Here is a 26,721-nt window from a genome sequence, read left to right as displayed (position 1 = left end):
CAGCGCGAAGTTTTATAATTGTTTCAAATTGCGAGCAGTTTTAATTTTTTAGAACTGGCGGAAATGAAACTAGAACACGGTGCTCGCAACGCGCTGATCTAAATGTTGTTTCAAAAAATGCTTTTAATTGTGTGCGTATGATTATCAACACAGCATCATAGTGTGTGTGTAAGAATACGTGGATATCTCTATATATCTGATTTTTTTTGAAACTGAGTTCTATTCCAGTTCCAAATCGTCTCACGTTTGAAACAAACTCGTCGAGCAGTTTTATTCCTGTTTCAAAATACTGCTCGAAAAATAAAACTGCAACTCCGCGTTGCGGGTGGTCTGTTTCAGTTCTATTTGAAAAATGAAACAGCTAGAACAAAGTAGAGCCGCGTTGCAACCAGTCTTATAAGACTTAGCTGTTTCATTTTTCAAATAGAACTGAAACAGAGCACCCGCAACGCGGAGTTGCAGTTTTATTTTTCAACATTATTTTGAAACCTAAATAAAACTGCTCGACTAGTTTGTTTCAAACGTGAGACGATTTAGAACTGGAATAGTACTCAGTTTGAAAAAAAAAATCAGATATATAGAGATATCCACGTTTTCTTACACACACACTACGATGCTGTGTTGATAATCATACGCACACAATTAAGGGTGCACAGCAACACAGCAAGTTGTTGTGTTCTTATTCCGAAATGGTCAAATTTACGGACCCAATTCTGCAACAAACTGATTGTAAAAATAGTCAAATTTTATTGTAAATAACTTTGAAGACAGTGATTTAGGGGATGAATAAAAAATCAAATCGATAGTTCCCGTAGTTTTGAAGATTCTAAAATGTCTGTATCAAAAATCTTGGTGCAAAAGCTCTGGTTGATTTGTACCGTTAAAAGCATTTTTTTGAAACAACATTTAGATCAGCGCGTTGCGAGCATCGTGTTCTAGTTTCATTTCCGCCAGTTCTAAAAATTTAAAACTTCTCGCAATTTGAAACAATTATAAAACTTTGCGCTGCAGACAGTCTAAGTGTTGTAAATGAGTGATAGAAAAAAACTATCATTTGATGATTCCTGCACCTATACCAGAGAGTATAGCGACTCGTGCACCAAAAGCATTCTCTTTTTCTTCCCTTTTCCTCGTTCACGCACACTCGCTGAAGATTATTTTGTTTTCTCAGAAAACCGCAATGAAAGAACGCGAGAGGTTAAGTTGGGAACTGACTACGAAGTGAGTCCTGTTAATTGCGTTATACTTTTGCGAAAGCGGGAATGAGAGAAAAAACGAGAATGTCACACAGGATTGTGTTAACACGAGAAAAACAATCCTTTTTGCTCAGAATTTCGCGACCGAAAGAAGGGCAGTTAAAACTGGGAGATTCGGGATTTATTCGCTTAGAGCTGAAAGTTTGATATTTTTACAACCCTTGCCCCTTTATCATAACCTACAACTTTGTCGAAGACGCAAAATCGATCAGAAAATCTTTTTCAAAGATACAGTTTTTTTCAAATTCACATCAAGAGAAAATCTATTTCCCCAAATCCGTATTATTAATTTCAGCAAAATATTTTTTTTTGGGAACTGAAATCCACAGCTTTTGAGCCATAGAGAAAAACGGACTGAATTTTTACCGCCAAATTATGATTTTTGAAAATTTTACTTAAAGTTTTGTAAGTACACAAAAAAAATATGTGAATGAGTAAGACACGGAAAAAAATAATCACATGTAAACTTAGTTGATGTAAACTTGAGATTCGACGTAAACAATTGAATCACACGTAAAATCATGTTTTTACGTGTAATTTGTAGCAAATTTACATCAAATTGCATTTAAATTTAGATGTTTAGTGTTTACATCATTAATGATGTAACATTCGGAAATATATTTTTGGAGTACGGTTCAGACTCGATTTTTCGAAGGCATCGGAAAAAAATAACTTTATTATGATCCCCAAACTACTCTAAAGTGATTTTGAATTTTTAAATTCAAGATTTCGGTCAAAATGTTGGTGATGAAATATTGCAAAAAATGCACGTGGAAAAAAAATGAAAAAAAAATGTTCGTGAGGTCCCATACAAACCTTCCGATAATCGAGCTTCGGAAAATCGTATATTCGGATAATCGAGTCTGGCTTTACCCCTAAAACAATAAAAAAAAAACAAAAATTTAAAAAATACGGATTTGGAAAATTGTTTTCGCGAACAAAATTGAAATCGAGTAAAGAAAAATTCCGTGTGCCTATTTTTTTCAAAATTGTTCTCTTCAATAGCTCTATCTTTGCCGAAGACACCAAATCGATCATAAAACTCTTTCTCAAAATACTGATTTTTTAATCTTTTGATAGCATTTTGCAATGCTTATAAACGGTGGTTGGTTAGTCTCATCTTCAGGAAATTGCTCACATATTTTAAACTGAACAATTAGATTTCTTTTTACCGAATTCGGTAAAGTTTAACAAACTACTGAACAGTTTGTTAAACTGAAATCTACTGAATTCAGTAAAAACTTACCGAAATTCGGTAATGAAGTTCATTATTGTTCATTGTACAACCGATTTTCGGTAAACATTTTGTTCATTATGACATATGGTTTACCGATCTAAACATTACCGATTTTCGGTAATACCGAATTTGGTAAAAAATCTGAGTGTGTTGAGTAACTTTTTTTTAAAATAAATTGTTTGCAAAACCCACTGCACTCAAATTTGCAGAATTTCGCACCTCGTTACATGTACGAGTTGCAGTTCTAACGGTTCGCAGATGCAAATTCTAAACCAAGTCATTGCTTGCATTCTGTTTCCACGTGTAGATGCTCACCGTCTTGCAATGTGTTCAAGAATGGAACTTTTCGCGTCACTACTTGTGATTGCCTCTGCTGTCGTTTTGATAACCCCGGAAGTGCTTCACCGGCCGGAACGATCCGTGCTAAATTTCCCTTCGGGAACCTCCAATGGGTTCCTGATAGCCATTGCCATCCCGCTGGAAGTGCCCGGCCGGAACATCTACCTGTCGCACAACTTCGAGATGAACTACGGACTGCCGACGGCCGCCTACCAGTACCGGCTGTGGTACACCCTGTTCAAGAACTCCGGCTACAACGTGACCCAGGCCGTCAACCGGAAGCGGCGCATGGTGGAAAATGTGCGCTTCAGCCGGCGCTTCCTGTACGAAATGTTGGCGGACCGGATGGACATGTGAGTGGTTGTTTTTGAGGTTAGGTTCGTTGACTTCCGGTTGTTTTTTAATTGTTTCGCCGACGCAGGTATGGCTACAACGGGACGGCCTGCATTCACAGGGCGATTTGTGAAACGCTGGAAAGTTCGCTTCACCCGTACAACGGCGTGGTTGGTGACGTTACGCATATTGTGTTTAGGTTAGTTGCTCGCAGTCAGAGTGAACCGAGTTTTAAAGTTATCTAATTTTCTTTATGTTTTAGTCCATCTGCGTCGGAAGACGAGGATATTCCTGTTTCGTACTACCAAGCGGAAGCTGACGGATGTGTTGCGGATTGCGAGGGATATCGGAAATATTGTCCGGTTGGGATATTTGACTTGATATCGACTGTTATAAACGCTTAAATTGAGAATTAAAAAAATATAATTAAAAAATTACTTAGGCCGCTGACCAAAGTCGGAAAATATAAGCCGAAAAGAAAGAAAAAACTTTTAATTAGTGTTTTATTTCTCTCCCAAAAATATCAATTTAAAAGAAAAAGCAAAACTTCGTTATTGACACTTTCTACTTTAGGGTATACATTTTAATTTTTTGTTCGATTTCTTGAGCTAACAAAAAAAAAAATTAAAAACACCTCTTTAAAAAAATCTATTATTTTCTCTCTGGAACTTTCAACATCGGGCAACTAGTTTCTGAGATACAGCCTCTCGATAAATTGAAATAGATGAAAATGAATTTCTCTTAGTGTCACCTAAAGGAGCTATGAGACTATGGCAAACAAACAAACAAACCCGCACTTTTTTGTGTTTGACAGCTTGCCAAACTCGCAAACAAAGCCGAATGTATGCAGGTTGATGTTTCTGCAAACAAATGCAGACAAACAAACAGAGCAGGCAAACCGACAGATTGGAAAAAAGTGTGTTTGTCGTAGTCTAATACGGCCTTAATTAAGGAAGTATTAGACTACGACAAACAAACTAACTCGCAAAAAAAACAAACTTTTTGACAGTTTTCCTCTGTTTGTTTGCCTGCATTTGTTTGCAGAAACGTCAGCCTGCATACATTTAGCTTTGCTTGCGAGTTTGGCAAACTGTCAAACACAAAAACGTGCTAGTTTGTTTGCCATAGTGTCATAACTCCTTTAGCCTTTAATTTTCAACTGAATACATCTCGCAAACTATTGGTCCGATTTTAATTGTTCAAAACTGAAACTTGAGAAATTGTTTGATCTTTACAAAAACATAATTTCAAATTTTAAAATCAAGCTTAACTTTTGTAAAGGTCTTCAAATAGATAATTTTCCTTATTTCATATTTTAGACCAAATTAACCATATTTAAAAATATTTTTATTGGAAAAAATAAAATAATTTCGCAAAAGTTTCAATTTTTAACATTGAAAATCAGACAAAAAGCGCTAGTTCATACTGGTTCATACCTCCTGGCTTGTGAAAAAGGCTCGTAATCCTTTGATCAGCGAAGGTCAGAGTCGAGACGACTAAAAGAAAGGGGCGCACCAATGCGGGAATGGGAAGTAATATGTGATTGTAGAAGGTTTTGTTTTGATTCGCAGGAACTGGATTAAAACAGTTTTCAATCATTTTCTAAAAGTCAAGTACTTTTGTAAACAATTCCAAAATTGATCGTTCACACTCGTGAAATATCCGCTCGCACGGGGCTCCCTCTTTGCCAAGCTGTTCCGCCCGGTAGTACTCGTTGTCGCTGTGCTCAGAAAGTTGTTCCGTTGTGGTTGATGGACTGCAATGAGTGGACCAATCAATGTTTATTTTTAAAAGTTTTAATCCAAATACTAACGAGAAAATAACGTGCAAAAGTTCTGCAAAAACTCCTCCGGTGATTGAAAATTCAGTTCCAGCAGCTTCGCAAATACTCCGCAAAACACAGGGACGACCTCCCGCGCCGTACTGTTCCCCAATCTGCTCCAACGTCTTGTACGTGATCCAACGGGACTGTTCAGCGTTGTAGCCTTCAACCCCTTTGGCATTCGACTCGTTTGGTGGGAACTGCTGATCAGCTTCCTGGAACCGCTCGACTTCCTCATCGTCCAACCAGTAGTTGTCATCTCCATCCTCGAACTCGTCATCATCCTCATCCGATAGATTCTCCGTCTCAATATTCACCTCATTGACCTCGTAATGCTCGAAGTGAACTCCATCAGCTTGTCGTTTCTCAACCGCACCGTTCCAGCCTGGCCACCTGACCGGTTTGAGATCGTTCACGTTGTACGGCAGGAAGTACTGCGCCTTGATGACCCACCCGGTCGTTACGGACACGGGAATTCCCAGCGGGATGCCGATTCCGGCTATCAGCTGGTGGCGAGTGGGTGATGTTTGCGGAAAGATTAGGAAACGACCCGTTCCGGTGGTACCGTTTGTTGCATAAAGATTCGTGGTGCTGAATTGGATGATGATTCCGAAAAGAAGGCTCAACGGCACGAACTTCATTTCGCAATGCTTCTTGGAAATGGGTTCGGACGGAACTGAGATCATGCACATTTAGTTGAACCGTCTTGCAGAATTCTGCACAGCAATGAACTACATTGTATTGAGGTGCATGTCGTGTTAATTACATATGCAAATTTTATTTAAATTATCTTAAAGACTCATTGAAGACAAGCATTTCTTTGTGTATGAATTATGGGTTGCAGGATTGAATATGTAATAAATTATTAAATGAGTATCTTCTATATATATAAAAATTTCGACGGTTTTGTTCGAACGCGAATCAATTCAACACGGAACGTCGAATCGAGTTGCTCTTTGTTGCGTTGGGTTCGTATAAGTCCAAGGAAGGTTCTTACGCCAAAAAGTTACAACTTTGGCCACTCTGAAACCGATTCCGAAAAATCTGCAGATTGTTTGGGAAAACTTACGTAAAATCAAATTTAGATCACAGGAGGCTGAAGAAGCAGAAAAGTTTAAAACGTCAACAAACAAAAATAAAAGCAGAACGAAGTTTGTCGGGTAAGGCTTGTTTATTATAAGATTGAATTATTCATAAATAAGAGTTTAGAGCGCAACAAAAAGTGCGCACCTTCATGAATATTGCCTTGTTAGCTGACGGATTGTGGGTTGAGTGCGAGAGCGCGCGGCCGGCAAAAGAGAGAATGAAGATTGTCAAATCAGTTTTGTGGTTAATTTGTGTGGAATAAGACGTGTTGTTTGTTGATTGCAAAATAATCTGTGTTTTTATTATAAAAGAAAGTCCCCGATCACGACACTTTGTAGGGGTGTTAACCAATTCTAAAAATACGTAATTTCGAAACGCAGCGAATTTCAAATCAGTCTTTTATTGCACTTATTTCATCATAGCTTGTAGCAATTTTTGATGGGCCACCGACATTGAGTTGGTCGTCGGATCGTGCACACTGGTAAACACGTCCAGTATCGACTGTTTGCACTCGTGGAAAACCTGCTCGCACGGTGCTCCCTCTCGTCCCAGCTGTTCCGCCCGGTAGTACTCGTTGTCGTTGTGCTCCGACAGCGATTCCGTCGTGGTCGAGGGACTAAAATGAGATCACAAGCTTGAAAGTTTTACCCTTTAAACTAACTTTAAGAATTCGCTTACGTAAAAATGATGTGCATCAACTCGGCAAACACTCCTCCAGAATGGGTAAATTCGGCGGCCGCAGCTTCGCAAATACTCCGCAGAACGCAGGGACGACCTCCTGCGCCGTACCGTTCACCGACCTTCTCCAGCGTCTTGTACGTTATCCAGCGAGACTGTCCAGCGTTGTACCCTTCCGCTGCCTTAGCATCCATCTCATTCGGTGGAAACCGCTGATCAGCTTCCTGGAACCGCTCGACCTCCTCGTCATCCAGCCAGTAATTGTCATCCCCATCCTCAAACTCGTCATCTTCCTCATCGGAACTCTCAACCTCATCCGGTAGCTTCTCCGTCTCAATTTTCACCTCCTTCGCCTCATACTTTTCGTAATGATCTCCAGGAACATCCCCGCCAACGTCACGCTTTCCAAGCGATCGCCTGGTATCGTTCCAACCTTCCCACAGCAGTGGCTTCAGATGGTCCACCGTGGACGGTAGGAAGTACTGCGCCTTGATGACCCACCCGGTGGTGATGGACTCGGGAGTCCCGAGTGGGATACCGATACCGGAGATTAGCTGGTGACGGGTGGGCGCAGTTGGTGGCACAATCAGGAACGGTTTACCCCAGAACAGGAAGCGACCTTCTTCGGCGGCTTTGCCGCCATCGTCGGCTCTAACGTGACCCTGAAGTGTTGTGAGGATCACGAGCACTTGCAACAAAAGTGTTTCCTTCCTAAAAGACTGCATATTGACTGAATGGATTTTAAAAGTGGACTAAATCCGACTCCAGCTGAATGGAGAACACTGATCCAGATCTGGAAGTGATTAACCATGTCAGAGACTGGTGTTCAAATTTCGGCTATCAGAAGAAGGCAAACAAGCGCTCAACGGGATGAGGAGTCGAGGCTGAATAGGTTCAATTAGCGTCAATTAGGTGCTCCAGGCAGCTCCAGGGAACGGCTGGAACTTTCACTTGGCAAACTAACCCAAATTCTAGACGTATAAATTGGTATACTTTTGCTCGTGGTTCGGATATTGACGCAGTGATCTCATTCGATTTTTAAGCAAAAGAATGTTCGCAACTGTAAAAAGTTAAAAATAGTTTGATATTAACGACTAGTTATTAATCGACTTGTCGATTTAATTTGCGCTTTCAAAGCGGCTCTTTGCTTTATATTTACAATCCGGCTTTAACTCCAAAATATTCATATTTTCATATTAAACATAGCCGAAAAATCCAACAAGCATTCTGTTTATATAGTAGGTAACATGGCTTGAATTTGCAAACCCTTTTGAGAAAAAACAAAAAAACTAAAAACTAAAAACTAAAAACTAAAAACAAAAAACAAAAAACAAAAAACAAAAAACAAAGAACAAAGAACAAAGAACAAAGAACAAAGAACAAAGAACAAAGAACAAAGAACAAAGAACACAAAGAACACAAAGAACACAAAGAACACAAAGAACACAAAGAACACAAAGAACACAAAGAACACAAAGAACACAAAGAACACAAAGAACACAAAGAACACAAAGAACACAAAGAACACAAAGAACACAAAGAACACAAAGAACACAAAGAACACAAAAAATACAAAGAACACAAAGAACAAACAAATAAGATAGGTTTTCAAATATTCAACGAAATTCGTGTAAAGAGGAAGGCTCAAAATACTGGCCTAAAATTAGAAAACCGTACAATATGGATTGAATGCAACCATAATCCTTACTGCTTACTGATTACCACATACTTGCGGCACCATGCGACTCCTCCCCAATTGAATAGTCATTGCATGAGTGCATGATCAATCATTTGATTTTCCCTATCGCGTAAATTAGTGCCACGTGCTGTACCGCTATGATAGCAAACAAAGCCCCTAGTTACTTCTGGAAGTACTTTTCCATGAGCCTATTTGCACTTTGCATTAACGTTCAAAAATAGAAGTTTATTGCAGTTAAGGCGTTAACCAATAACGATTCGATCCCCCAAAATGTTCGGGTTCAGGTTCAATTGGGATGAATAAATTATCCATAGTTGACGTGCTCCGTTGGTTGGTTAAGTTTCGTTAGTTCTCAAATCTCCTAATCATCATGGGTACTGAACTTACGTGGACTGCGCTGATGATATTCTTAATTGGTGCCACCGGAAACGAACTTTTGAGGGAAAAGCGCCATCTACTGCTGACGGAGGACTCGGCTACCGGAATTCTGGCGGCCATCGCCATTCCTCTGGAGAAGGAAAAACCTCACGGAGTGGACATCTTCTGTTCGTACAATTTTGAAATGAACTATGGAATGACCACGGAAGCGTCCGACTGGACGGATCCCTGGAAGAGGGTAAGCAGATTGAGTGGGTTGATTGATTTGTTTGAGTGCTAAGCCAAGATCTGTTTTTAGTTCAGAGTGAAGGAAACTGAGAACGGGCTTGCGGAAGTAGGAGGTGAAGGTGGTGGCGAAAGACGCCGGAAGCGGTCGCCGGCACGTGGAATCACGCGTAGGAAAGTGTACCACGTGATTGAGGAACAGTTGAGAGTGTAATGCAATCAGAGTTGTTTTCCAAGACCAAATTTCGTTAACTTTTTTTTAATGTTATTCTAGTGCTGGATTTGACGGAAGAAAGTGTCTGTTGAGGGCAATATGCGAAGCTGGTGGGACAAATTTTACCGAAAATAATGGTGTTTTGGGTGATTTGATGCAGATTTTATTGACGTGAGTTAAGTGGAATTAATTGTTTTAGTGCATTTCAAAAAGGCTTATTTATTTGGTAGGCCGTCCTATTCGATGACTGAAAATTTACCCAAGGAGTATTACAAGGCAGAGATGCTAGGTATGCAAAATAATTGTACCAAGTACGAGCGTCGTTGTCCAACAAATGTATTGGATTTGTTTTCTCTGGAAATAAATGTTTGATTTGAGTTGAGATATATTTTTTTTATTCCAGTATTTTGCACTAATTTCATTTTAACAGTTGAGCAATTCTCCCAAGAATGAGCATTTTCTGGAAATTTTATTTTTGTAGTTTTGCCTTCCTCGCCTTACTAAGGAAAGGCTATAAAATCACTCGAAAAATGAACTTCTTAATATTCGACCTCGTAGACCCACCTTCGCGTATATCTATCGACTCAGAATCATGTTCTGAGCAAATGTCTTTTTGACCGTTTTGGTCTCACTCGATCCGTCTTGGGGTCCCATAAGTCTCTATTTAAAATCAGCAAGTTTAGTAAAGTACTTTGAAGTTATGCTAAGAAAGTTATTGAGGAAAGTCTGGAAGGTCGAAAAAAGGGTAGTTGTTGTAAGTCGTTTGTTAGATAATTGAAAAACCTTTCAAATGAGCCTATACCTTCGAAAATCGGACAACCCTATCTAAAGTTATGAGCACTTAAGTGTTATTTATACTTTTTTTGGAAGTCGGATCTCAGATATTTTGATGAAAATGAAGTCCGGATCAATCATGGGAGGATATTAAAGATTTTACAACCTTGTCAAAAGTTATGAGTAGGTATATGATGTTAGATTTTTTATTTGTATTTGCATTGCTATTTAGAAGAAAAAAACTGCATTAATGTAAGGAAGGCACCATCCACCTCAAGGTGGATTAAGTAACGTTTTTTTATTTAAATTTTATTTTTGTTTACTTTTTTATGACAAAAGAAGTCATTTTGCATCATTAGTTCGTCTACACACGTTTTTAATTTCGTAAAATTTTGGTATTTTCCATATTTTAATTCGACTTTTTACCCAAACATTGGATTGCGCAAAATATCTTTTATTTTTAATCATCTTTTTAGATATGCCACCTATTGAGCTTTGGCACTACCCACTAAGAATTTTGGCTTGAGCCTCGAGTCGATCTGGCTCGAGATCGAGCCTGAATCGAGTCGAGGCTCGAGCCAAAATTCTCAGTGGGTTGTTTGTCAAAATTTATCAGGCAGTGCTGCCAATTTTTCGAAATAATCATGATTGTTGAAAAACATGGAAAAAAGTTGAAAAAAAAATTTATGTTATTTTAACCCTCTACTGCCCAAATTTTTTTTCGAAAATATTTATTTTTCCCTTGTTCAGGAAGTCATTTTGAGCAACTTTTTGTTTTTGGCAAAGTCACATAAAACAAGTCAAACTTCCAACGCTAAAATTTTCTAAAATTTTTAGAGTTCTTTTTTCCAATGCTTTTTAATGATCAAAAATCGGTTGGAAAATTGATTTTTGGCGATTTTTTAGATCGAAGCCCGTCTAAAGGCGGGGTTAGGTTGTAGAGGGTTAAGATGTAAAATCAAATTTGCAATCGAAAATTATTCTACATGAATTTCGCTATCGTGCCCTTTTTTCGAGTTATAAAGACATAAAAAGTTTTTTTTATGATGACTTGATTTTTTTCTTTGAATGTCGTGACCAAGCTTGACCACATCTGAGCAATTCTCTACGAAATCGGCCGATTTCGACCAGTTTTATTTTTTGTATTTTGATTTGGCTCAAACTTTGTGGGGGTTTTCCTTTTGACCAAAGAAGCTATTTTGTGTCATTGGTTCACCTATACAAGTCTCCATACAATTTTGGCAACTGTCCATACAAAAATGGTACGTAAATATATAAACAGCTGTAACTTTTGAGTGAATTTTCTGATCAATTTGGTGTCTTCGGCAAAGTTGTAGGTATTGTTGAGGACTATTGAGAAAAAAATAGGTACACGGAAAAAACAACTGCCGATTTTTTAACTAACATTTTTTTCACAAAAACTAAATTTTCCACAATACGTTTTTTTTTATTTTCGTGATTTTTTGATATGTTTTATTGGACAAAAACCCGCAACTTTTAAGCTATAGTGTAGTATGGTCAAAAAATCTGCCGCCGAGTTATAAATTTTTGAAAAAATAGTGATTTTTGGAAAAAAATCGAAATTTTATATAAAAAAAATTGAACTACATTTTTTATGTAAAATTGAATTCGCAATCGAAAGTACTGAACAGATTTTTTGATAAAGGGCTCCGTTTTCAAGATACAGCCACCGTAATTTTAATTTTAACGAAATATTTGCAGTTTTTTGATTTTTAAAAATAGTGTCTAAGAGACATTGAAAATTTTAAAAATTGTTTTCAAGTTTTTGAAAAAAAAAATCTAAGAAAATACAGGTTATAATTTAAATATAAGTGTCCAGCGTGAACGTGGTCTGCCCACGTTATGAATTTCAAATGAAATTGGGATCCAAGTTTGAATCAGTAATGCTAAAGTAGTCGTCTGAAGAAATCCAGATTCGTCCCAATCAATACACGCGATCCAACGAGGTGCTAATGAGTTAACAAGCATTGAAAAAGGTGCGCGCGTCAATTGCGCCCAGTCCCGTTCCGGGCACGTACTTGACTCTCCCCAGTTCCTCCCATCGTGCCATCGCTCAGGTCGTCGCACAAGTTCAGTATGCAAGTGCGCGATGTGGCTGGTGATTCGGCGAGCTCTGGTGGCGTTACTAGTCCTGGCGTGCCTGGTCCAAGCGGATGGTCCTAGCGAGCTCGGGACCGTTCCGCACCACCACCACCACCGGGACAAGCGGCTCGTGTTTACGTTCAACAGTGCCACCGGAGTGCTGTGCGCGCTGTCGATCCCGCTGATCGTGCCGGGGCGGAACATTTTCGTGTCGTACAACTTCGAGATGAACTACAACATGCCAACGGACTCGACGGACTACACGCAGGGCGTGCTGAAGCGCGTCGACACGCCGGAAATCAACAGCGTCGAGGGTCGGGGTGCGACGGCGGCTGGTGGAAATGAGACCGGTTCGGAGAAGGGCAAGACGATACGGAGAAGTGCTACGTTCACCAGGAAGAAGACCTATCGAACGCTGGAGATTAACCTGAACAGGTGAGTTGTGAGGAGTGACCGTTATTTCGTTTGCTAACTATGCCTTTTTTATTCAAGAATGGGTCTCAACGGAAAGCGATGCGTTTTGCGGGCGATTTGCGAAGCTTCAGACGTCCCTTTAAACGAGTTCAACGGGATTGTCGGAGATCTGCTGCAAATTATGCTAACGTAAGTGACTTGAGCTTAAGAAAGTCTTCCGCTTTAACCGTAATTCATTTTAGTCCTTCACACTCTGCGGATGAGCAGCTGCCGGTCGAGTTTTATCGGGCGGAGGAAATGGGTCGCGAACACAAGTGCGACAAATATCGGAGACATTGCCCGACCAGCGTTCTGGACGTGATAAGTGTACTGTTGTGAGGCTAAGTGATCGTACAAATAAGAAATTGCTGTGAGTGTTACTTGAAAACATGGCAGGGACTTTCTCTCGGTGAAAATGTGTTGCAAAAGAGCATTTGGTTCGATTCTTGCAAAAAAAATGATTCCTTACTCCATTGAAACCATTTAGCATCATTGTTTTCTCCATATAAATACTAGGCTGTTCATTAGGGTGGTCCAAATACGGGCTTCCTCGGGGGTCCCCCTAAATTCAAAGATTAACCCATCACTAGGCTAAATTCCAAATTTGAGCTCATTCTGACCACGGGAACCCCTTCATCTAAGTCCCTGAAGTTTGTATGGTAAAAATCGCCAAAATGTATGGAAGAAATGCAATAGCTATCAAATTCTTACCATTTTTTGGAACTAAGTGCGGAAATAGTCATTATTGAGGGCTAATAACTTTTTTGCTAAAAATCCTAAAAATATGGTGTCTTCGGGAATTTTTTTTTCCAAATTAAGTGAAGATCTTAGTTCCCAGTGAGAATTTTGGCTCGAGCGAGAACGACTCGTGGCTCGAACCAAAATTCTCACTGTCATTTTCGAATTATCGAACCACGAAAGCTATTTGACTAAAAAGGGGTAGCAAAACTTGAATTTGCTGTAAAAAGTAAGAAAAAAAAAATGCGAAGTCCAATACAAACTTCGGACAATCAAAACATCTCATAATAATTTGGATAATCGAGTTTTTGTACCCCAAAAAGTCTGTTTTAGGAATAATGTCGTAACTTAAACAAGTTCTGTGTTTTGCAGACGATAAATATGTTGATAGCAAGCAATCTATCGAGTTCAGAAATTGATTTAATTCGAACCGAAGTTGTCTTTCCCTGGGCCTTGTAAAGTCAAGGGGCATGATTTGATCCTAGTGCATTAGTTAAAATTTGGGTATACATTCTTTTTTATAAGCACTATGGACACCACTTCATGCTACGAGAACTCGCTTTGTCGCAGCCCCAGGGCTTAAGCGTTGACCGATAAGCTGTCTTCGTGAACTAGGTAGTTCTCCGATAGTGAAAATATCACAATTGCACAAGACACCGCTGCTTCTGTGACTTTTTCACTATCACAATGTGGGATTTAGGTGGGACTTCAGGATAGTACAATTGATTTGTTGCTTAGCATTAGCATTAAAAATAAATCTGTATCTTTTCCAAATCTATTTGATGATAAATTTAGTTGCAATTGTTAAGTTAAAGTAATGCTGTCAATAAACTTTGATAGATGTAGAATACTAGGCATTCTTTTATGTCAAATTGTCCATAGAGTCTCGATCAATCAATAATGTAATGATATCGGACAAAATTCGTTGATCTGTTGAACTAACGGTTTTCGGATTATGGTTGTATTGACCATTGTTGCGAATCGAGGAACTACGGATCTTTTGACGTAAATGATCATTCCTTTTTTAAAATCGCGATTTCTATCCTATTTGTACATTAGTTCACAAATTTTTATTGTTTTTTTTTATAGAAGTAGTACTGCAACAGTTAAAGGAACGTTTAGTTTTGAACATTAAGTTTAGAGGATTTTAGATCAAAATTTAGATTTTCAATCCAAAGTAGTTAGCAAATGAATATTTGGACTTAAATGAATAATTGAATAAGTTGGACTTATGAATAACACACCACTGTGCATTTATTCTAGAGTCAGATCCATACAGCGTCAGTGTTTATTTGGTCGAAGTGTACTAATTCATTGGCAGATCTGATTCTAGTTGTAATGTACGACAAGACTACTGACGGACGTGACAGGACGAGGGCCCAGTTTAGAGGTTTCAACATCAACGATGTGCGGCTGGACCACCCTCCCAAAAAAAAAAAAAAAAAAAAAATTCGAACCGAAGTTGTCTTTGATTTGGCGTCCCGTTTCACCTTAACCAAATGTTACTTCTATCCAGATTTTTAAGCGAAGATGGCATGGCACACTTTTTTTTAAATGTGATACAAGGTAAACTTTTTTTTATTTGATTTTTAATTTCACTTTTTGTCACTAAAACTTGATTTGCGAAAAAACTCTTTTTTTAATTTATATTATTTTCTGAGATGTTTTAGGGGACATCAAATGCCAACTTTTCAGAAATATACAGAATGTGCAAAAAATCTTTGACCGAGTTATGAATTTTTGAATCAATACTATTTTAAAAAAAATAAAGGAAATATTAGTGGCAACAATTTTTTCAACTTGATTTTTCGATGTAAAATTTAATTTGCAATCAAAAAGTACTTCAGTGAAATTTTGATAAAGTGAACCGTTTTCAAGTTATAGCAATTTTTAGGTAACTTTTTGAAAAAAGTCGCAGTTATTCATTTTTTTTAAATTTGTGCCCGTGTTTGCCCACTTTTGAAAAAATAAATATTTTTGAAAAGCTGAGAAAATTATCTATATTTAGCTTTTTTGAACAAAGTTATACGACCTTTAGTTAATTGCTGAGATATTGCCATGCAAAAATTTAATCCTCTACAACCCAACCCGGCCTTTAGACGGGCTTCAATATAAAAAATCCCCAAAAATCAATTTTTCATCCAATTTTTGATCTTTAAACAGCATTGGAAAGAAGAACTCTTAAAATTTTAGAAAATTCAAAAGTTGGAAGTTTAACCTGTTTAATGTGACTTTGCCTATGTTTTAAAAAATGTAATTTTTTAGGGGTCAACTGCGGCTGTTTTTTTACTGACATGCATAAGATTAATGCAAATTGAAAAACTAAAAATAAAACTAGAAAACATAAAACAAGAGAAGTAAAGTTTTTCGTAGAACTAATGTTGCTCAAAATGACCTCCTGAACAAGGGAAAGTGAAAATTTTCAAAAAAAGTGGGCAGTAGAGGGTTAAGAACAGCAAAAATTGATGTTTAGTTAGTCTCACCCAAACAACCCACCATTTTCTCATGTCGATATCTCAGCAACTAATGGTCCGATTTTCAATGTTAAAATAAGAAACATTCGTGAAATTTATCTTCTCGAAAACAATATTTTCACTTTTTTTAAATCAAGACTAACATTTCAAATAGGCGTTATATTGAATGTTTGCCCATTTTGAAAATTTAATTGCGATTTAAAAAAAATAAAAATATTGTTTTCGAATAGATCGGTAAATTTAAAAAGTATTAGAAAGAAGCAGTGTTGAGATTCGAGTGAGAAGAGAACTTGTAGTCCTTTTCTCTTCTCGCTCGCGCTCGCCTTTTTTTCTCGCGTTCTCGCTCTCGCCGCGAGCGCCTCGTGCTAGCCTTTCGTTCCAAGATAGCAATTTGTTTATCAGGTTTATGAATGCGAACGACACGATGGTAAAGAAGTGTAACTTCAATAGTTGTGTTGTTTTTTCTTCGTTGTCAACTTGTTTTACTTCTCGCGAACGGGCAATTCTTTCTCGCGAGCTAGCCCGTTCGCGAACGGGGGAGAGAACGGGCAATCGGCGAGTTTCTCTCGGCAGCTCGGGACTCGCGGCGAGAACTCGAGAGAGACAATTTTTTTCTCGCGAGGGTGCAATAATGCCAACACTGGAAAGAAGAACTCTTGAAATTTAAGAAAATTTTAGGGTTGGAAGTTTGATTTGTTCTATGTTTCTTTGTCAAATTTATATGGAGACTTGTGTGGATGAACCAATAATGCAAAATGGCTTCTAAAGAGATAAAAAATTGATGGACAAAGTTTCATTCAAATCAAAATGAAGAAAACTGCTCAGAAAAAGATGTTTGATTTCTAATAATACTTTATTAATTCGGCAATAAATACATGTAATGTTCGTTTAAATATTTGGTATCTTATAAAGGATATCTTCTCACAATAGCTGCGGAATTTTGAAAGTGTTTATTTATGTAGTAAACATTTGTATCACCATGATTTATTTCAGCTGAATCGTCCTAAGTGTGTCTTTGACCTCGATAGTCTCTAAATACTGTTTGTCCGTTAATTGTTAAATTCAGTTTGTTAAATACTCTCCTGTATAAATATATACATTCACTCACAAAATCACTTGTAAATTTCTTCTCTATAAAATATAATCACTCGCGATAAAAAAATGGATTCACTTCCGTTCGTCACCGTCAACGGTTGGCCGCATCGTCGCAAACACCGCTCCGTCCACGCTGGTCGGATTCAGGTCGGCGCACTTGCTCACAAACAGCTGCTCCTCGTCCGGTCCCTGCAGCTCGCCCACCTTGACGTCGTCCTCTTCCGTGTCGTAGATCGTCTCCTCCGTGTAGACATCGTAATCGAACTCATCCAAATAGTGCGCGTCATCGACCAGCAGCTCCATGTTGGCCCCCAGCTGCAGCTGCCCCGGGCCAAAGTCGTCGTCAATGTACAGATCCTCGGTTGAGCGGGCGTTCTAGAAAGAAGGTATAGATCACGTTAGGTCACAAGATCAATATCGAGTAGTGTTTTGTATACTTACCGGTGGCATCAGCGTCTGCCGCGAGGATGGCGTCCCCGGAATGTGGATAAAGCCCAGATTTTCGTCGAACATTGAGGGTAAACTTTCGCGCGGAAAATTTAACTCACTAAATGCGGCCGACATGCCGATGCGACTCCCGGAGGGCACTGCAACAAGAAAATTGAATTAATATAAATTTGTGAAAGAAAAAAATAAGATAACTCACCATTCAAACTGTCCGCTGGCACCATCGAGCTTCCACAGTTGCAGCAAACGAACCGGTCGCCACGTGGTCCACTCTTTACCGGGGTGCACATACTCCGGCGATCGCCGGCAACGGAGGATGTGGGCCGGCTCTCGTTGACGCTGGAACTTCGTACCGCCGCGATCGCTTTCAGCAGGTCGTTGCCACAGGAGTGGCGGAAGGGAGCCGCTGTCGGTCCATTCGTGGGCGTTACACAACCCGACGGAGGCTGCGCGAACTCGTCCTCCACGATGAACGAGCTTGGTCGTGAGGGGGCCGGGCTGGTGCCAATGTCCGAGGCACGTCGCGAGATCTTCCGCATGTTGACCGTCACGCGGGTCGTCAGCTTGGTCTTGCGAGCACTTCCCGGTTGCGCCTGCGTCGGACTGTTGAGTTTGTCCAGCCCGGGTAGATCGGTGCTGGACACGATGCTTTCCCGGTACACGGTACGCTGAATGACGCTGCTCGACGTGCCGTTGGTCGCTTTGCGACGAATGAAAAGCTGGGAATTCGGGTTGAACAGTGGCGTCTCCGGATGCTGCTGATGTTGCAGCAGTTCTTCCTTCTTTTTCTGAGTATTGTTGGTCAGAACCACGTCTAGATGGCTCACCGATGGTTTTGTCTCGACTTCCACCGGCGTGCACTGCTCGATCGTCTTCTCCAGCTCAAGAACCTTGGTGGGGATCAGCAAGTTCTCCTCAACCACCACCGACTCCTCCGAGATTTTCTTCTCCACTTCAACCTTCTTGGCGCTATCCCCGATCGACTTACGGCCAGGACTGTAGTCAAAGCCGGTGTTTTCAAATGTGGTTTCAATCTTTCGGATCGTGTCGCGAACCGACGTCAAGTGGGCCGTTATCACCGATGCCGATTTATCCGCCTCGTCAAGATCGTTGGTTGATCGTCGGTGCTGCGATCGTTCGCACAGTTCCTTCTCTTTCTTCCACAGTGTATCCTCGAAAATGTTGCCCGCAGATTCCGCCTTTTGAGTGCCGCACTCCCCCACCGCCGGTTCATCGATGTCAATGTCCACGATGGCCGGACTCGTCTTGCTAAAGTCCTCGCTGCACGCCTTCAGCTGACTACCAACGTCCGAGCTTTTGATGATGTTCACGCTGATGTTGATCTTCTTCGGTTTAATCTCCTGCATCGACGAAGATATGTTCATGTTCAACGGCGTGCAGAACTCGCCCTGCGATCGACCCGCTCGGCGCGAGTCCAAATCGTTGAAGAACGAGCACAAGCGTCGTCCCTGAGGCGTCACCGGCGTCGAAGTGTTACCCTCGGACATTCCCAGCTTCTGGTCGGATAGCCACGCGTGTTTGCGGATTTTGTTCTTCCTCGCGATCGGCGTGTCCGGCAGTGTAATGTCACCGATCGTGAACCGCATCGAGTTGGACAGCTTGGACGGGTAGACGGATTTCCTTCGGGTACCCGGCGAGCTATCGCACGACTTGGACGTGACACTCTGGGGAGCCTCGTTCGTGCGATCGTACGCGCTACTGTCCTTGTCCAGAAGCGTTTCCTTGAAGAACTTTGCCTTTTCATTGTTGATGTTCATTTTGGCAGGACTCTCTTTGCAGTACACCTCCAACGGACCAATGACCTCCTGAGTTTTTCCCACCGCATGCTTGGCGACGTCTTCGCTCAAATTGTGGAAGCTTCCGCTTCTGCTGTCAGTCTGCGCAGTTGGCTCAAACAACTCCTTGACCGCTTTCTTACCGGCCCTCGCCGGCTTCTTGTGCTTCTTGACCGTGCTGGTTCGCTCGTAGATTGGCTTGGACGATCGCGGCGACAGGAACTTGTTGTTAAAGTCAAAGATCGACTGGTACAGCGCCGAGTTGGACAGGTTAAAGCTTGATCCCAACGAAGACTTCTTCGTTTCTTCCTTCTCCACTTTCGGCTTGTTGATCTTGCGGGCCGGTTTCACCGGCCGTTGCTTCGCTCTCGCTATGCTTTCCGCGTTGACATAATCACCACTCGATTGGAAGTACTTCTTGTCCGTCTTCTCCATCGCGCTCTGCTTCCGCACATCGTTCAGCTCGTTCTTCTTCCTAACCTCCGAATTGTCCATCCGTTCCTCGTAGTCATCCGAAAACCCATTCAACCGTGTCTGCTTCTCCGAGTCCTGTTCCAACAGCAAACAATCCACCGTATCCAAGATATCCGAAACCGTCAACTTCCTCCCGCTCAAATCAGCCAGCCCCGTCTCGAACACCTTCCGGAAGTGATCGCACCGCTCCTTCTCAAACATCGGCAGCTGTAACAGCGCCGCCGACACGTGCAGCTTCTCCAGCTCCTGTCTGCTGTAAACCACAAACGGAACGTACCCGTTCAAAATCTCCCACAGAAGCAGCGTCAGCGAGTACACGTCGGTCGCGACCGTCGGGAAGACAAAGTTCGCCTTCGGAACCAGCAACTCCGGCGCCACGTAATAAAAAAGCGAAAACTTTTCCCGATATTCCTTGCAGTACGGCAGGTACCGACTCGCTTGCAGATCGTACGCGCTGTTATCACCCAGCGTCGATCGGGCCGATCTTCGGCGGCACTCGGACACCTCCTTCGACCGCTTGCGGTACTTGTCGCGCATGAACTGCTCGTCGTTCTTGATCAGCCGCGAGTACGTGGTGATCTTCTTGAGTTCCTCGTTCTGGGACGAGGTCATGGAGTTGCGCGAGGAGGACGTGCTGCCGTAGCGGTTCTCGATGTCCTTGCGGACCGTGTCCGCGATCTCGGTGGCCAGCTCGAACGAGGTCAGCTTGACGGCGTACGGGTAGCGGCGCATCAGGACCGTGCCGCTGGAGATGTTGGAGTGGATGTAGCCGCACTCTTGCAGGTAGGCGACGGCCGATGCAATCTGCTGGACGACGGTGATCGCGTGGAACAGCGAGAGACGTTTGTTCTGGAAGGTATTTAATGGAGTTATTATTAAATCGAATAAGTGGGAGCAATGCACTAGCCTTGCGTAAAAAAAAATTTAATTTATGTTTTCTATTTGTCCAATAAAGAAATTTTGCATCACTGGTTGTTCGATACTAATTTTGAAGCTGTTCTGACAAAAAAAAAAAACCTATGAAAATATTCATAAAATTGTTACTTGAGTTTTGATTTCTGATGGTTGTGATGTAACAAGAAAATGTTTTATCACTTTTCTCTCAAAACGAAATGTTTGGAAAAAAGTTTGTTTGAACAAGTTTTGATCTTTTGAAAAATCAGGCATAAAACTGTAATCCTAAACCTTTTAGGCCGTTGCAAATATTTTTCAAAGTTTATGTCGCCCCCCCTTCAAAATTGGTCCGAAAAATCAGGGAGCAAATGAAATATTTTTTTAAAAATCTTCAAAATTTTAATGAAAATAGAAGTCAAATCAACTTAAAACAATCTCAAACGCATTTTTCTGCATTGATAATCATATTTAGCATGTTTGGGCTGGATTTAAAGTAGGTATTTTGAATTTTTATGAAAGTCCAATGAACAGCACCGCAAAAACTTTTTTTTTGCAAAAAAATAAATTTTCGTCAATACTTAGGTATTTTGGAAACTAATGATTACAAAATAACTGGGCAGGTGTAAAATGCATTTTTAAACACTTTGTTCAGTCAAATGTTAAAACCATGGCTCGTAAATTCAATTTTTAAACTTTTTTATTTTTTTTGCGACTTTGGTCAGAGTCGAGGGACATAAACTTCAAAAAATATTTGCAACGGCCTTATCAATAAAAAAAACAGAAATTAGCGATAAACCGTCAATATTTCCAAATATAATTTTAGAAGGTTCAGAAAATTCTCTTTATATCTTTCGGACATTATTGTTTGGTTCCTGAGAAATGAAAACCGTTAATGAATATTTTCTGTTTTATTAGCATGAAAAATGTTGATCCGAATTCTATTGTAAAAAAATATAAACAGAAATTTATAAATACAAATATTAATTTAAAAAATAAAAAATTATGAATCCAAAACATTCAAAACTTAAATATTTTCAAATTTAAAAATTGTTAAAGTTCAAAATTAAAAAAATTAAAGTTTTTAAAATTTTGAAAATCTAAAATTTGAAGACTTAGAAATAAAAAAAATATTCAAATTCAAAAAAATCAAGGATTCAAAATTCAAAAGTTCTAAAATAAAAAAAATCCGGAAATTCAAAAACTCAAATTTGATTAAAACCGCAAAACTAACTCTGATTAAAATAAATGCAGAAATCCAAAATAAACACAATATCCACAAAATCAAATTTAAAATATATAAATTTAGAAGTTTGAAATTAAAAACTGTGAAAAAAATCAAAATTTTGAAAATAAAAAAAAAATTGAAAATTATAGAATAAAAAATTCCAAAATTAGAGATTTGAAATTTTTTGTGCAGTTCGAACTCGTTAAAATATCACTCCAGATAATGAAATCAAATTTTTTTATTGAAAATTTAAAGTTTTTCAAATTTTGAAAATTTAAAATATGGAGAAATAAAAAAACAGAGAAACAAATTCAAAAAATCAGGAATTTAAAATTCACATGTTAAAAATTAACAAAATCCCGAAATTCAAAAACTCCTAATTTGATAAAAACCGCAAAAAAAAATGATAAAAAAATGCAGAAATAAAAAAAAACACAATTTCCACAAAATCAAATCTATAAATATATAAATTTAGAAGTTTGAAATTCAAAACTCAAATATGCTTAAGTGAAAAAAATCAAAAATTCTGCAATAAAAAAATAAAATTTCGAAAATAAAAAAAATTAAAATTGAAGAATAAAAAATTCAAAAATCTAAAGATTTGGAAATTTTTATTTAGTTTGAACTCGTTAAAATATCACTCGAGATAATCAAATCAAGAAATTTTTGTTTTTCTCTAACTTAAAATATAACTCCAAAGTTATATGGTTTCTAAAGTCTAAGATGGCGGCATTTAAGATTTTAAGAATCTTTCACTGTATAAGTAATTACTTCGCTAAAACGTCAGAAATAAAATTAAAAATCCAAATTTTCAAAAATTAAAACTTAAACCATTTTTTTCAAATCTCAAAACTTTGGAGATTTAGAAATTAAAAAATCAAAATTCGGAAATTCAAAAAATCTAGAATTTGAAATTCAAAAGTTCTAAAATTTAAAATCTGGAAATTCAGAAAAATACGAAAATTCAAGATCATTTAATTTGATTTAAAAATAATTCAAAATCAAAAGCCGCATAAATTTAAATAAAATAAATTCAGAAATAAAACAAACAATATCCAAAATAAAAAAAAAATAATAAAATAAAATTAAAAAATTTAAAATTCTACATTAAAAAAAATTATAAAAAAACTAATTTATTAATTTTAAAATTCAGAATTTTGAAGTTCAAAACACAAAAATTCTTAAATGAAAAAAAAAATCATGAATTCTGAAATTCAAAATTTTAAATTTAGAAAAAAAATAAAATTTAAGAATTAAAATACAGTCCAGACTCGATTATCCGAAGGCCTTGGCAAAATTACACTTCGTATAAACGAAACTTCGGGTAATCGAATCACGAATTTTTTTTCCGTTGTCTTATTTTTGATCGTTGAGCTTTAGGATGACCCTTAAAATACTTTAAAGTGATTAAGAATTTTTAAATCCAAAATGGCGGCCAAAATGGCGATGATGAAATATTGAAAAAAAAAATGCATTTTTTAATTTTTACATCTACTATTCAAATTTGACTAAACTGAACCGCAGAACTCGAATGTGATGTTGAAAGTAAGAAAATAAAAAAAAAAGTAAGAAAATAAAAAAATCGAAAAAAAAATGTTCCTGATTGATTATCCGAAGTCTCAAACAAACCTTTTGATAATCGAACTTCGGATAATCGACACTTCGGATAATCGAGTCTGGACTGTAAAGGGATTTGAATAAATTTTAGACTCTGACACAAAACATAAGGTCGTAGAAGGTGTCTTTCACTTTTGAGGCAATGACTGTCAATGATGGTTCTGAATTCAGGGTCCAGAAATAGTAAATTGAAATAAAAAAATAATCACGATATGTAAAATGCTTCTACAACCAACACAGAGAAAACCATTTTTTGATTGATACATTTTGAATCAAGATTTGAATGTTTTTCTAAAACAAACATGGCCGCCAAATGGCCGATCGGGAATGATGCTTTCCAGAGCCTTAATACATTGTCAAATTCCAAGCACGTGGTTTCGTGTTTCGTAATCGCTGTCAGTCGTCAATCGCGCTTATTTTAGCCAAAAAGGATAACAAATTCCCATTACTTAACAGTTAAAAATTCTGATTTATGCACCGGTTTCCAGTAAGTGAAAATCTGCTGAAATTTTAACAATTGCATTTTATTGTACCCAGCGATGAAGCGATTTGAAGCCATTATTAGTTAAAAGTGTGCACTTCTGGATAAATGGGGATTGCTTAAAAAAGCGGTAAAGTTTATAAAAATTGTCCTTGACTGCCAAAACATTATAATAAAACTGTGTTGTTACAGCCCACATTGACTGGGCAGCCCGCCGGCGGTTCGCTGGCGGACCGCCAAACCGCTCTGGCGATCCGCCAGCGTTTGATTTGGCGGACCACGGGCGACCCGCTGGCGGATAAAATTTGCAACAATTTGGCGCACGATCAGTTTTTTTATCGTGACGTTGGTCCGCCAGCGACTCGCCCCGGGGTCGCCCAGGTTTGCCTTGAAATGTTTCACCCGCCGTTCATCCGCCCCACATACGCCGTTTTGTATGGTTCAACCGCCCCTATAGGATGGTCCGCCAGCGGGTCGCCCTCGATAAGCCTCCTATAGAAAGTTCATCCGCCTAAAAAGCCCCAACCGCCGTGGCTCGCCCTCGACCCGCCTTTCATATACGGTTCGTCCACCCCTGTAAGATGGTCCGCCAGCGGGTCGCCCCCGATCCGCCCCCTATATAAAGTTCATCCGCCCAAAAAGCCCCAACCGCCTTGGCTCGCCCTTGATGCGCCTTTCATATACGGTTCGGCCGCCCCTGTAGGTTGGTTCGCCTGCGGGTCGCCCCCGATCCGCCCCCCCTATAAAGTTCATCCGCCCAAAATGCCCCAACCGCCATGGCTCGCCCTTGATGCGCCTCTCATATACGGTTCAGCCGCCCCCGTAGGTTGGTTCGCCAGCGGGTCGCCCCCGATCCGCCCCCCATATAAAATTCAACCGCCCAAAAAGCCCCAACCGCCTTGGCTCGCCCTTGATGCGCCTCTCATATACGGTTCGGCCGCCCATGTAAGATGATCCGCCAGCGGGTCGCCCTTGATACGCCCCCCATATAAAATTCATCCGCCCAAAAAGCCCCAACCGCCTTGGCTCGTCCTTGATGCGCCTCTCATATACGGTTCGGCCGCCCCTGTAGATTGGTTCACCAGCGGGTCGCCCCCGATCCGCCCCCTATATAAAGTTCATCCGCCCAAAAAGCCCCAACCGCCTTGGCTCGCCCTTGATGCGCCTCTCATATACGGTTCGGCCGCCCCCGTAGGTTGGTTCGCCAGCGGGTCGCCCCCGCTCCGCCTTCCATATAAAGTTCATCCGCCCAAAATGCCCCAACCGCCGTGGCTCGCCCTCGATTCGCCATTCATACATATTTCATCCGCCCAAGCAGAATACCCGTTCAGGTTCCTTCAGGATTCTGATAGTGTTTTTTCAAGTTCATCTAAAACTGAAAAAAACACAAAGTGCCTTATATAGAAATGCAGATCTTTGTAGATTCTTGTGTGCTGAAATTTAGAAATAAAACAAAAATATTAAAAAAACATAATGTTCAAAAAAAATTTTGTTCTCAATACATCTTACGTGCGTTGTTAGTTCACTGAGGTGAAATGATGAAAAAAATAAAGAAACAAAATAATATATTGATAAGCAAACTTGTTGCGAAGATTTTCCATTTCCTGCAAATAATAATAATTATTAAACTAATTCTTAAAAACTAAATTATTTAAAATGTTCATGTATTATTGGTACTAACATATAAACAGGCAACGTATTAAATGTTAACAAATCATACTCTAATCTAATCAAACACAAGCGCAGCTAATCCGAGGAAAGTATCCTAGTAGATTACACCCCATGTTCTTTCTTGTCATTCAATTTGATCATATATTGTATGGGGGAATGGTAGATATGAATATAAAAATAAATCTTACAGTGAAAAGATAAATACAAATAAGCAGTAATTTTGAAGATGATTCCGGGAAGCTGCAAAACAAACAACTATAATTAAAAAGACAAATGCTCCAGATGGTTCCATTGCTGAAAGAAAAGGAATAGGATAAGGAAGGATATAAACATTTAAATAAATCATCTAGTGAATAGATAAATGTAGGCATTAAAATTGAAGAAGATTCCCGGAAGCTGGAAGAAAGATAATTATATTTTAAAGACAAATTCTTCAGATGGTTCCATTGCTATTTCAGTAACTGTCGTTAGTTCATGAAATTTGATCATATATGGTATGGAGTAATGGTAGAAAAAAGGACAAGGAATAGGAATGATATAAACATTCAAATAAATCAAATGAAGAATAGATAAATACATATAAGCAGTTCATTTATAAATGATCCAGGAAGCTGTAAAAAAAATTAAACACAATTTTAAATGATATTGTTGCCGCTGAACTGATAATTAAAAATAATTGAAATTACTTCCTACCCACGTCCTGCATCATGCACACCTGAAAAACGTCAAACAAAAGAAAGACAAAAATCGCTGCTGCACCACTAATTGCCTCCACTGCTGGCACTGAACCCGCAACCTTTAAAGTGTTAACATTCACACAAAAAAACATTAACATTAATTGAGTAAACATTGGCACAAAATCCGCTTTGTAAATGTCACCTCGATACTCTTCAAGAGGTTTCCCTGGGAAAGATATACTTTTTACCAAAATGTACACCAAATTTCCATACAAACATACAAAAAAGAACAAATCAAATCATAACAACAATGAAACATATCAAATTCTAAGTATTCCAAATGTTTGCACATCTGCCAACAATATTTATAAGGGGTGTCACATAAATTACACCAACAATAACGATTATTCTTGCAAAACAACCTTCAATCACTATTTCAAATGCACTTTCAACTGTTTGTTTACATAAGTAAACAATCTAAACAACACAACACTTCTCCCAACACAAACTTAACAACGAAAATCAGCAGCCGCCG

At 39.1% G+C, this 26,721-nt stretch overlaps 6 protein-coding genes across 6 annotated transcripts in view; 3 read left to right on the top strand and 3 right to left on the bottom strand.

Annotated features, from left to right (window-relative positions):
* The first annotated feature begins 2,789 nt into the window (after positions 1-2,789).
* On the top strand, positions 2,790-3,603 carry LOC120428222 (uncharacterized). Its single transcript, XM_039593200.2, has 3 exons — positions 2,790-3,185; positions 3,254-3,364; positions 3,428-3,603. Exons 1-3 carry the CDS (start codon positions 2,818-2,820, stop codon positions 3,567-3,569), a joined length of 621 nt encoding a protein of 206 aa, XP_039449134.1. The 5' UTR covers positions 2,790-2,817; the 3' UTR covers positions 3,570-3,603.
* A 1,164-nt stretch (positions 3,604-4,767) lies between these two features.
* Positions 4,768-6,180, bottom strand: LOC120428211 (uncharacterized). Its single transcript, XM_039593188.2, has 2 exons — positions 4,979-6,180; positions 4,768-4,921 (listed from the first exon to the last, which is right to left on the bottom strand). The coding sequence occupies exons 1-2, from the start codon at positions 5,677-5,679 to the stop codon at positions 4,768-4,770; spliced, it is 855 nt and encodes a 284-aa protein (XP_039449122.1). The 5' UTR covers positions 5,680-6,180.
* Positions 6,181-6,236: 56 nt separating this feature from the next.
* LOC120428210 (uncharacterized) lies at positions 6,237-7,886 on the bottom strand. Its single transcript, XM_039593186.2, has 2 exons — positions 6,752-7,886; positions 6,237-6,689 (listed from the first exon to the last, which is right to left on the bottom strand). The coding sequence occupies exons 1-2, from the start codon at positions 7,474-7,476 to the stop codon at positions 6,482-6,484; spliced, it is 933 nt and encodes a 310-aa protein (XP_039449120.1). The 5' UTR covers positions 7,477-7,886; the 3' UTR covers positions 6,237-6,481.
* Positions 7,887-8,463: 577 nt separating this feature from the next.
* Positions 8,464-9,639, top strand: LOC120428212 (uncharacterized). Its single transcript, XM_039593189.2, has 4 exons — positions 8,464-9,066; positions 9,127-9,263; positions 9,328-9,438; positions 9,498-9,639. The coding sequence occupies exons 1-4, from the start codon at positions 8,821-8,823 to the stop codon at positions 9,637-9,639; spliced, it is 636 nt and encodes a 211-aa protein (XP_039449123.1). The 5' UTR covers positions 8,464-8,820.
* A 2,406-nt stretch (positions 9,640-12,045) lies between these two features.
* Positions 12,046-14,785, top strand: LOC120428220 (uncharacterized). The gene is made up of 3 exons (XM_039593198.2): positions 12,046-12,579; positions 12,637-12,747; positions 12,801-14,785. Exons 1-3 carry the CDS (start codon positions 12,152-12,154, stop codon positions 12,934-12,936), a joined length of 675 nt encoding a protein of 224 aa, XP_039449132.1. The 5' UTR covers positions 12,046-12,151; the 3' UTR covers positions 12,937-14,785.
* Positions 14,786-16,643: 1,858 nt separating this feature from the next.
* The window catches only part of LOC120428213 (uncharacterized), a 60,251-nt gene continuing 50,173 nt past the window's right edge, over positions 16,644-26,721 (bottom strand). Inside the window, exons 3-5 of the mRNA XM_039593190.2 lie at positions 17,551-20,470; positions 17,346-17,491; positions 16,644-17,279 (exon numbers count right to left, since the gene is read on the bottom strand). Coding sequence (XP_039449124.1) covers positions 16,977-17,279; positions 17,346-17,491; positions 17,551-20,470 — 3,369 coding nt within the window. The 3' untranslated portion in view covers positions 16,644-16,976. The remainder of the gene's footprint in view (positions 17,280-17,345; positions 17,492-17,550; positions 20,471-26,721) is intronic.

The sequence above is a fragment of the Culex pipiens genome, chromosome 3 (assembly GCF_016801865.2).
Source record: "Culex pipiens pallens isolate TS chromosome 3, TS_CPP_V2, whole genome shotgun sequence".
In the NCBI taxonomy this organism is placed as follows: Eukaryota; Metazoa; Arthropoda; class Insecta; order Diptera; family Culicidae; genus Culex; species Culex pipiens.
This window is presented reverse-complemented; position numbering and strand designations above follow the sequence as displayed.

What these genes read in the sequence shown, in the direction of transcription:
- LOC120428222 (XM_039593200.2), top strand. Translation starts at nt 2,818, where the DNA reads ATGTGTTCAAGAATGGAACTTTTCGCGTCACTACTTGTGATTGCCTCT. An exon ending in TTGGCGGACCGGATGGACAT is followed by an intron (nt 3,186 to 3,253) that starts GTGAGTGGTTGT and finishes TCGCCGACGCAG; the next exon opens with GTATGGCTACAACGGGACGG. An exon ending in GTTACGCATATTGTGTTTAG is followed by an intron (nt 3,365 to 3,427) that starts GTTAGTTGCTCG and finishes TTTATGTTTTAG; the next exon opens with TCCATCTGCGTCGGAAGACG.
- LOC120428211 (XM_039593188.2), bottom strand. Translation starts at nt 5,679, where the DNA reads ATGTGCATGATCTCAGTTCCGTCCGAACCCATTTCCAAGAAGCATTGC. An exon ending in CTTTTGCACGTTATTTTCTC is followed by an intron (nt 4,922 to 4,978) that starts GTTAGTATTTGG and finishes CACTCATTGCAG; the next exon opens with TCCATCAACCACAACGGAAC.
- LOC120428210 (XM_039593186.2), bottom strand. Translation starts at nt 7,476, where the DNA reads ATGCAGTCTTTTAGGAAGGAAACACTTTTGTTGCAAGTGCTCGTGATC. An exon ending in TTGATGCACATCATTTTTAC is followed by an intron (nt 6,690 to 6,751) that starts GTAAGCGAATTC and finishes ATCTCATTTTAG; the next exon opens with TCCCTCGACCACGACGGAAT.
- LOC120428212 (XM_039593189.2), top strand. Translation starts at nt 8,821, where the DNA reads ATGGGTACTGAACTTACGTGGACTGCGCTGATGATATTCTTAATTGGT. An exon ending in GGACGGATCCCTGGAAGAGG is followed by an intron (nt 9,067 to 9,126) that starts GTAAGCAGATTG and finishes ATCTGTTTTTAG; the next exon opens with TTCAGAGTGAAGGAAACTGA. An exon ending in ATTGAGGAACAGTTGAGAGT is followed by an intron (nt 9,264 to 9,327) that starts GTAATGCAATCA and finishes ATGTTATTCTAG; the next exon opens with TGCTGGATTTGACGGAAGAA.
- LOC120428220 (XM_039593198.2), top strand. Translation starts at nt 12,152, where the DNA reads ATGTGGCTGGTGATTCGGCGAGCTCTGGTGGCGTTACTAGTCCTGGCG. An exon ending in CTGGAGATTAACCTGAACAG is followed by an intron (nt 12,580 to 12,636) that starts GTGAGTTGTGAG and finishes TTTTTATTCAAG; the next exon opens with AATGGGTCTCAACGGAAAGC. An exon ending in CTGCTGCAAATTATGCTAAC is followed by an intron (nt 12,748 to 12,800) that starts GTAAGTGACTTG and finishes AATTCATTTTAG; the next exon opens with TCCTTCACACTCTGCGGATG.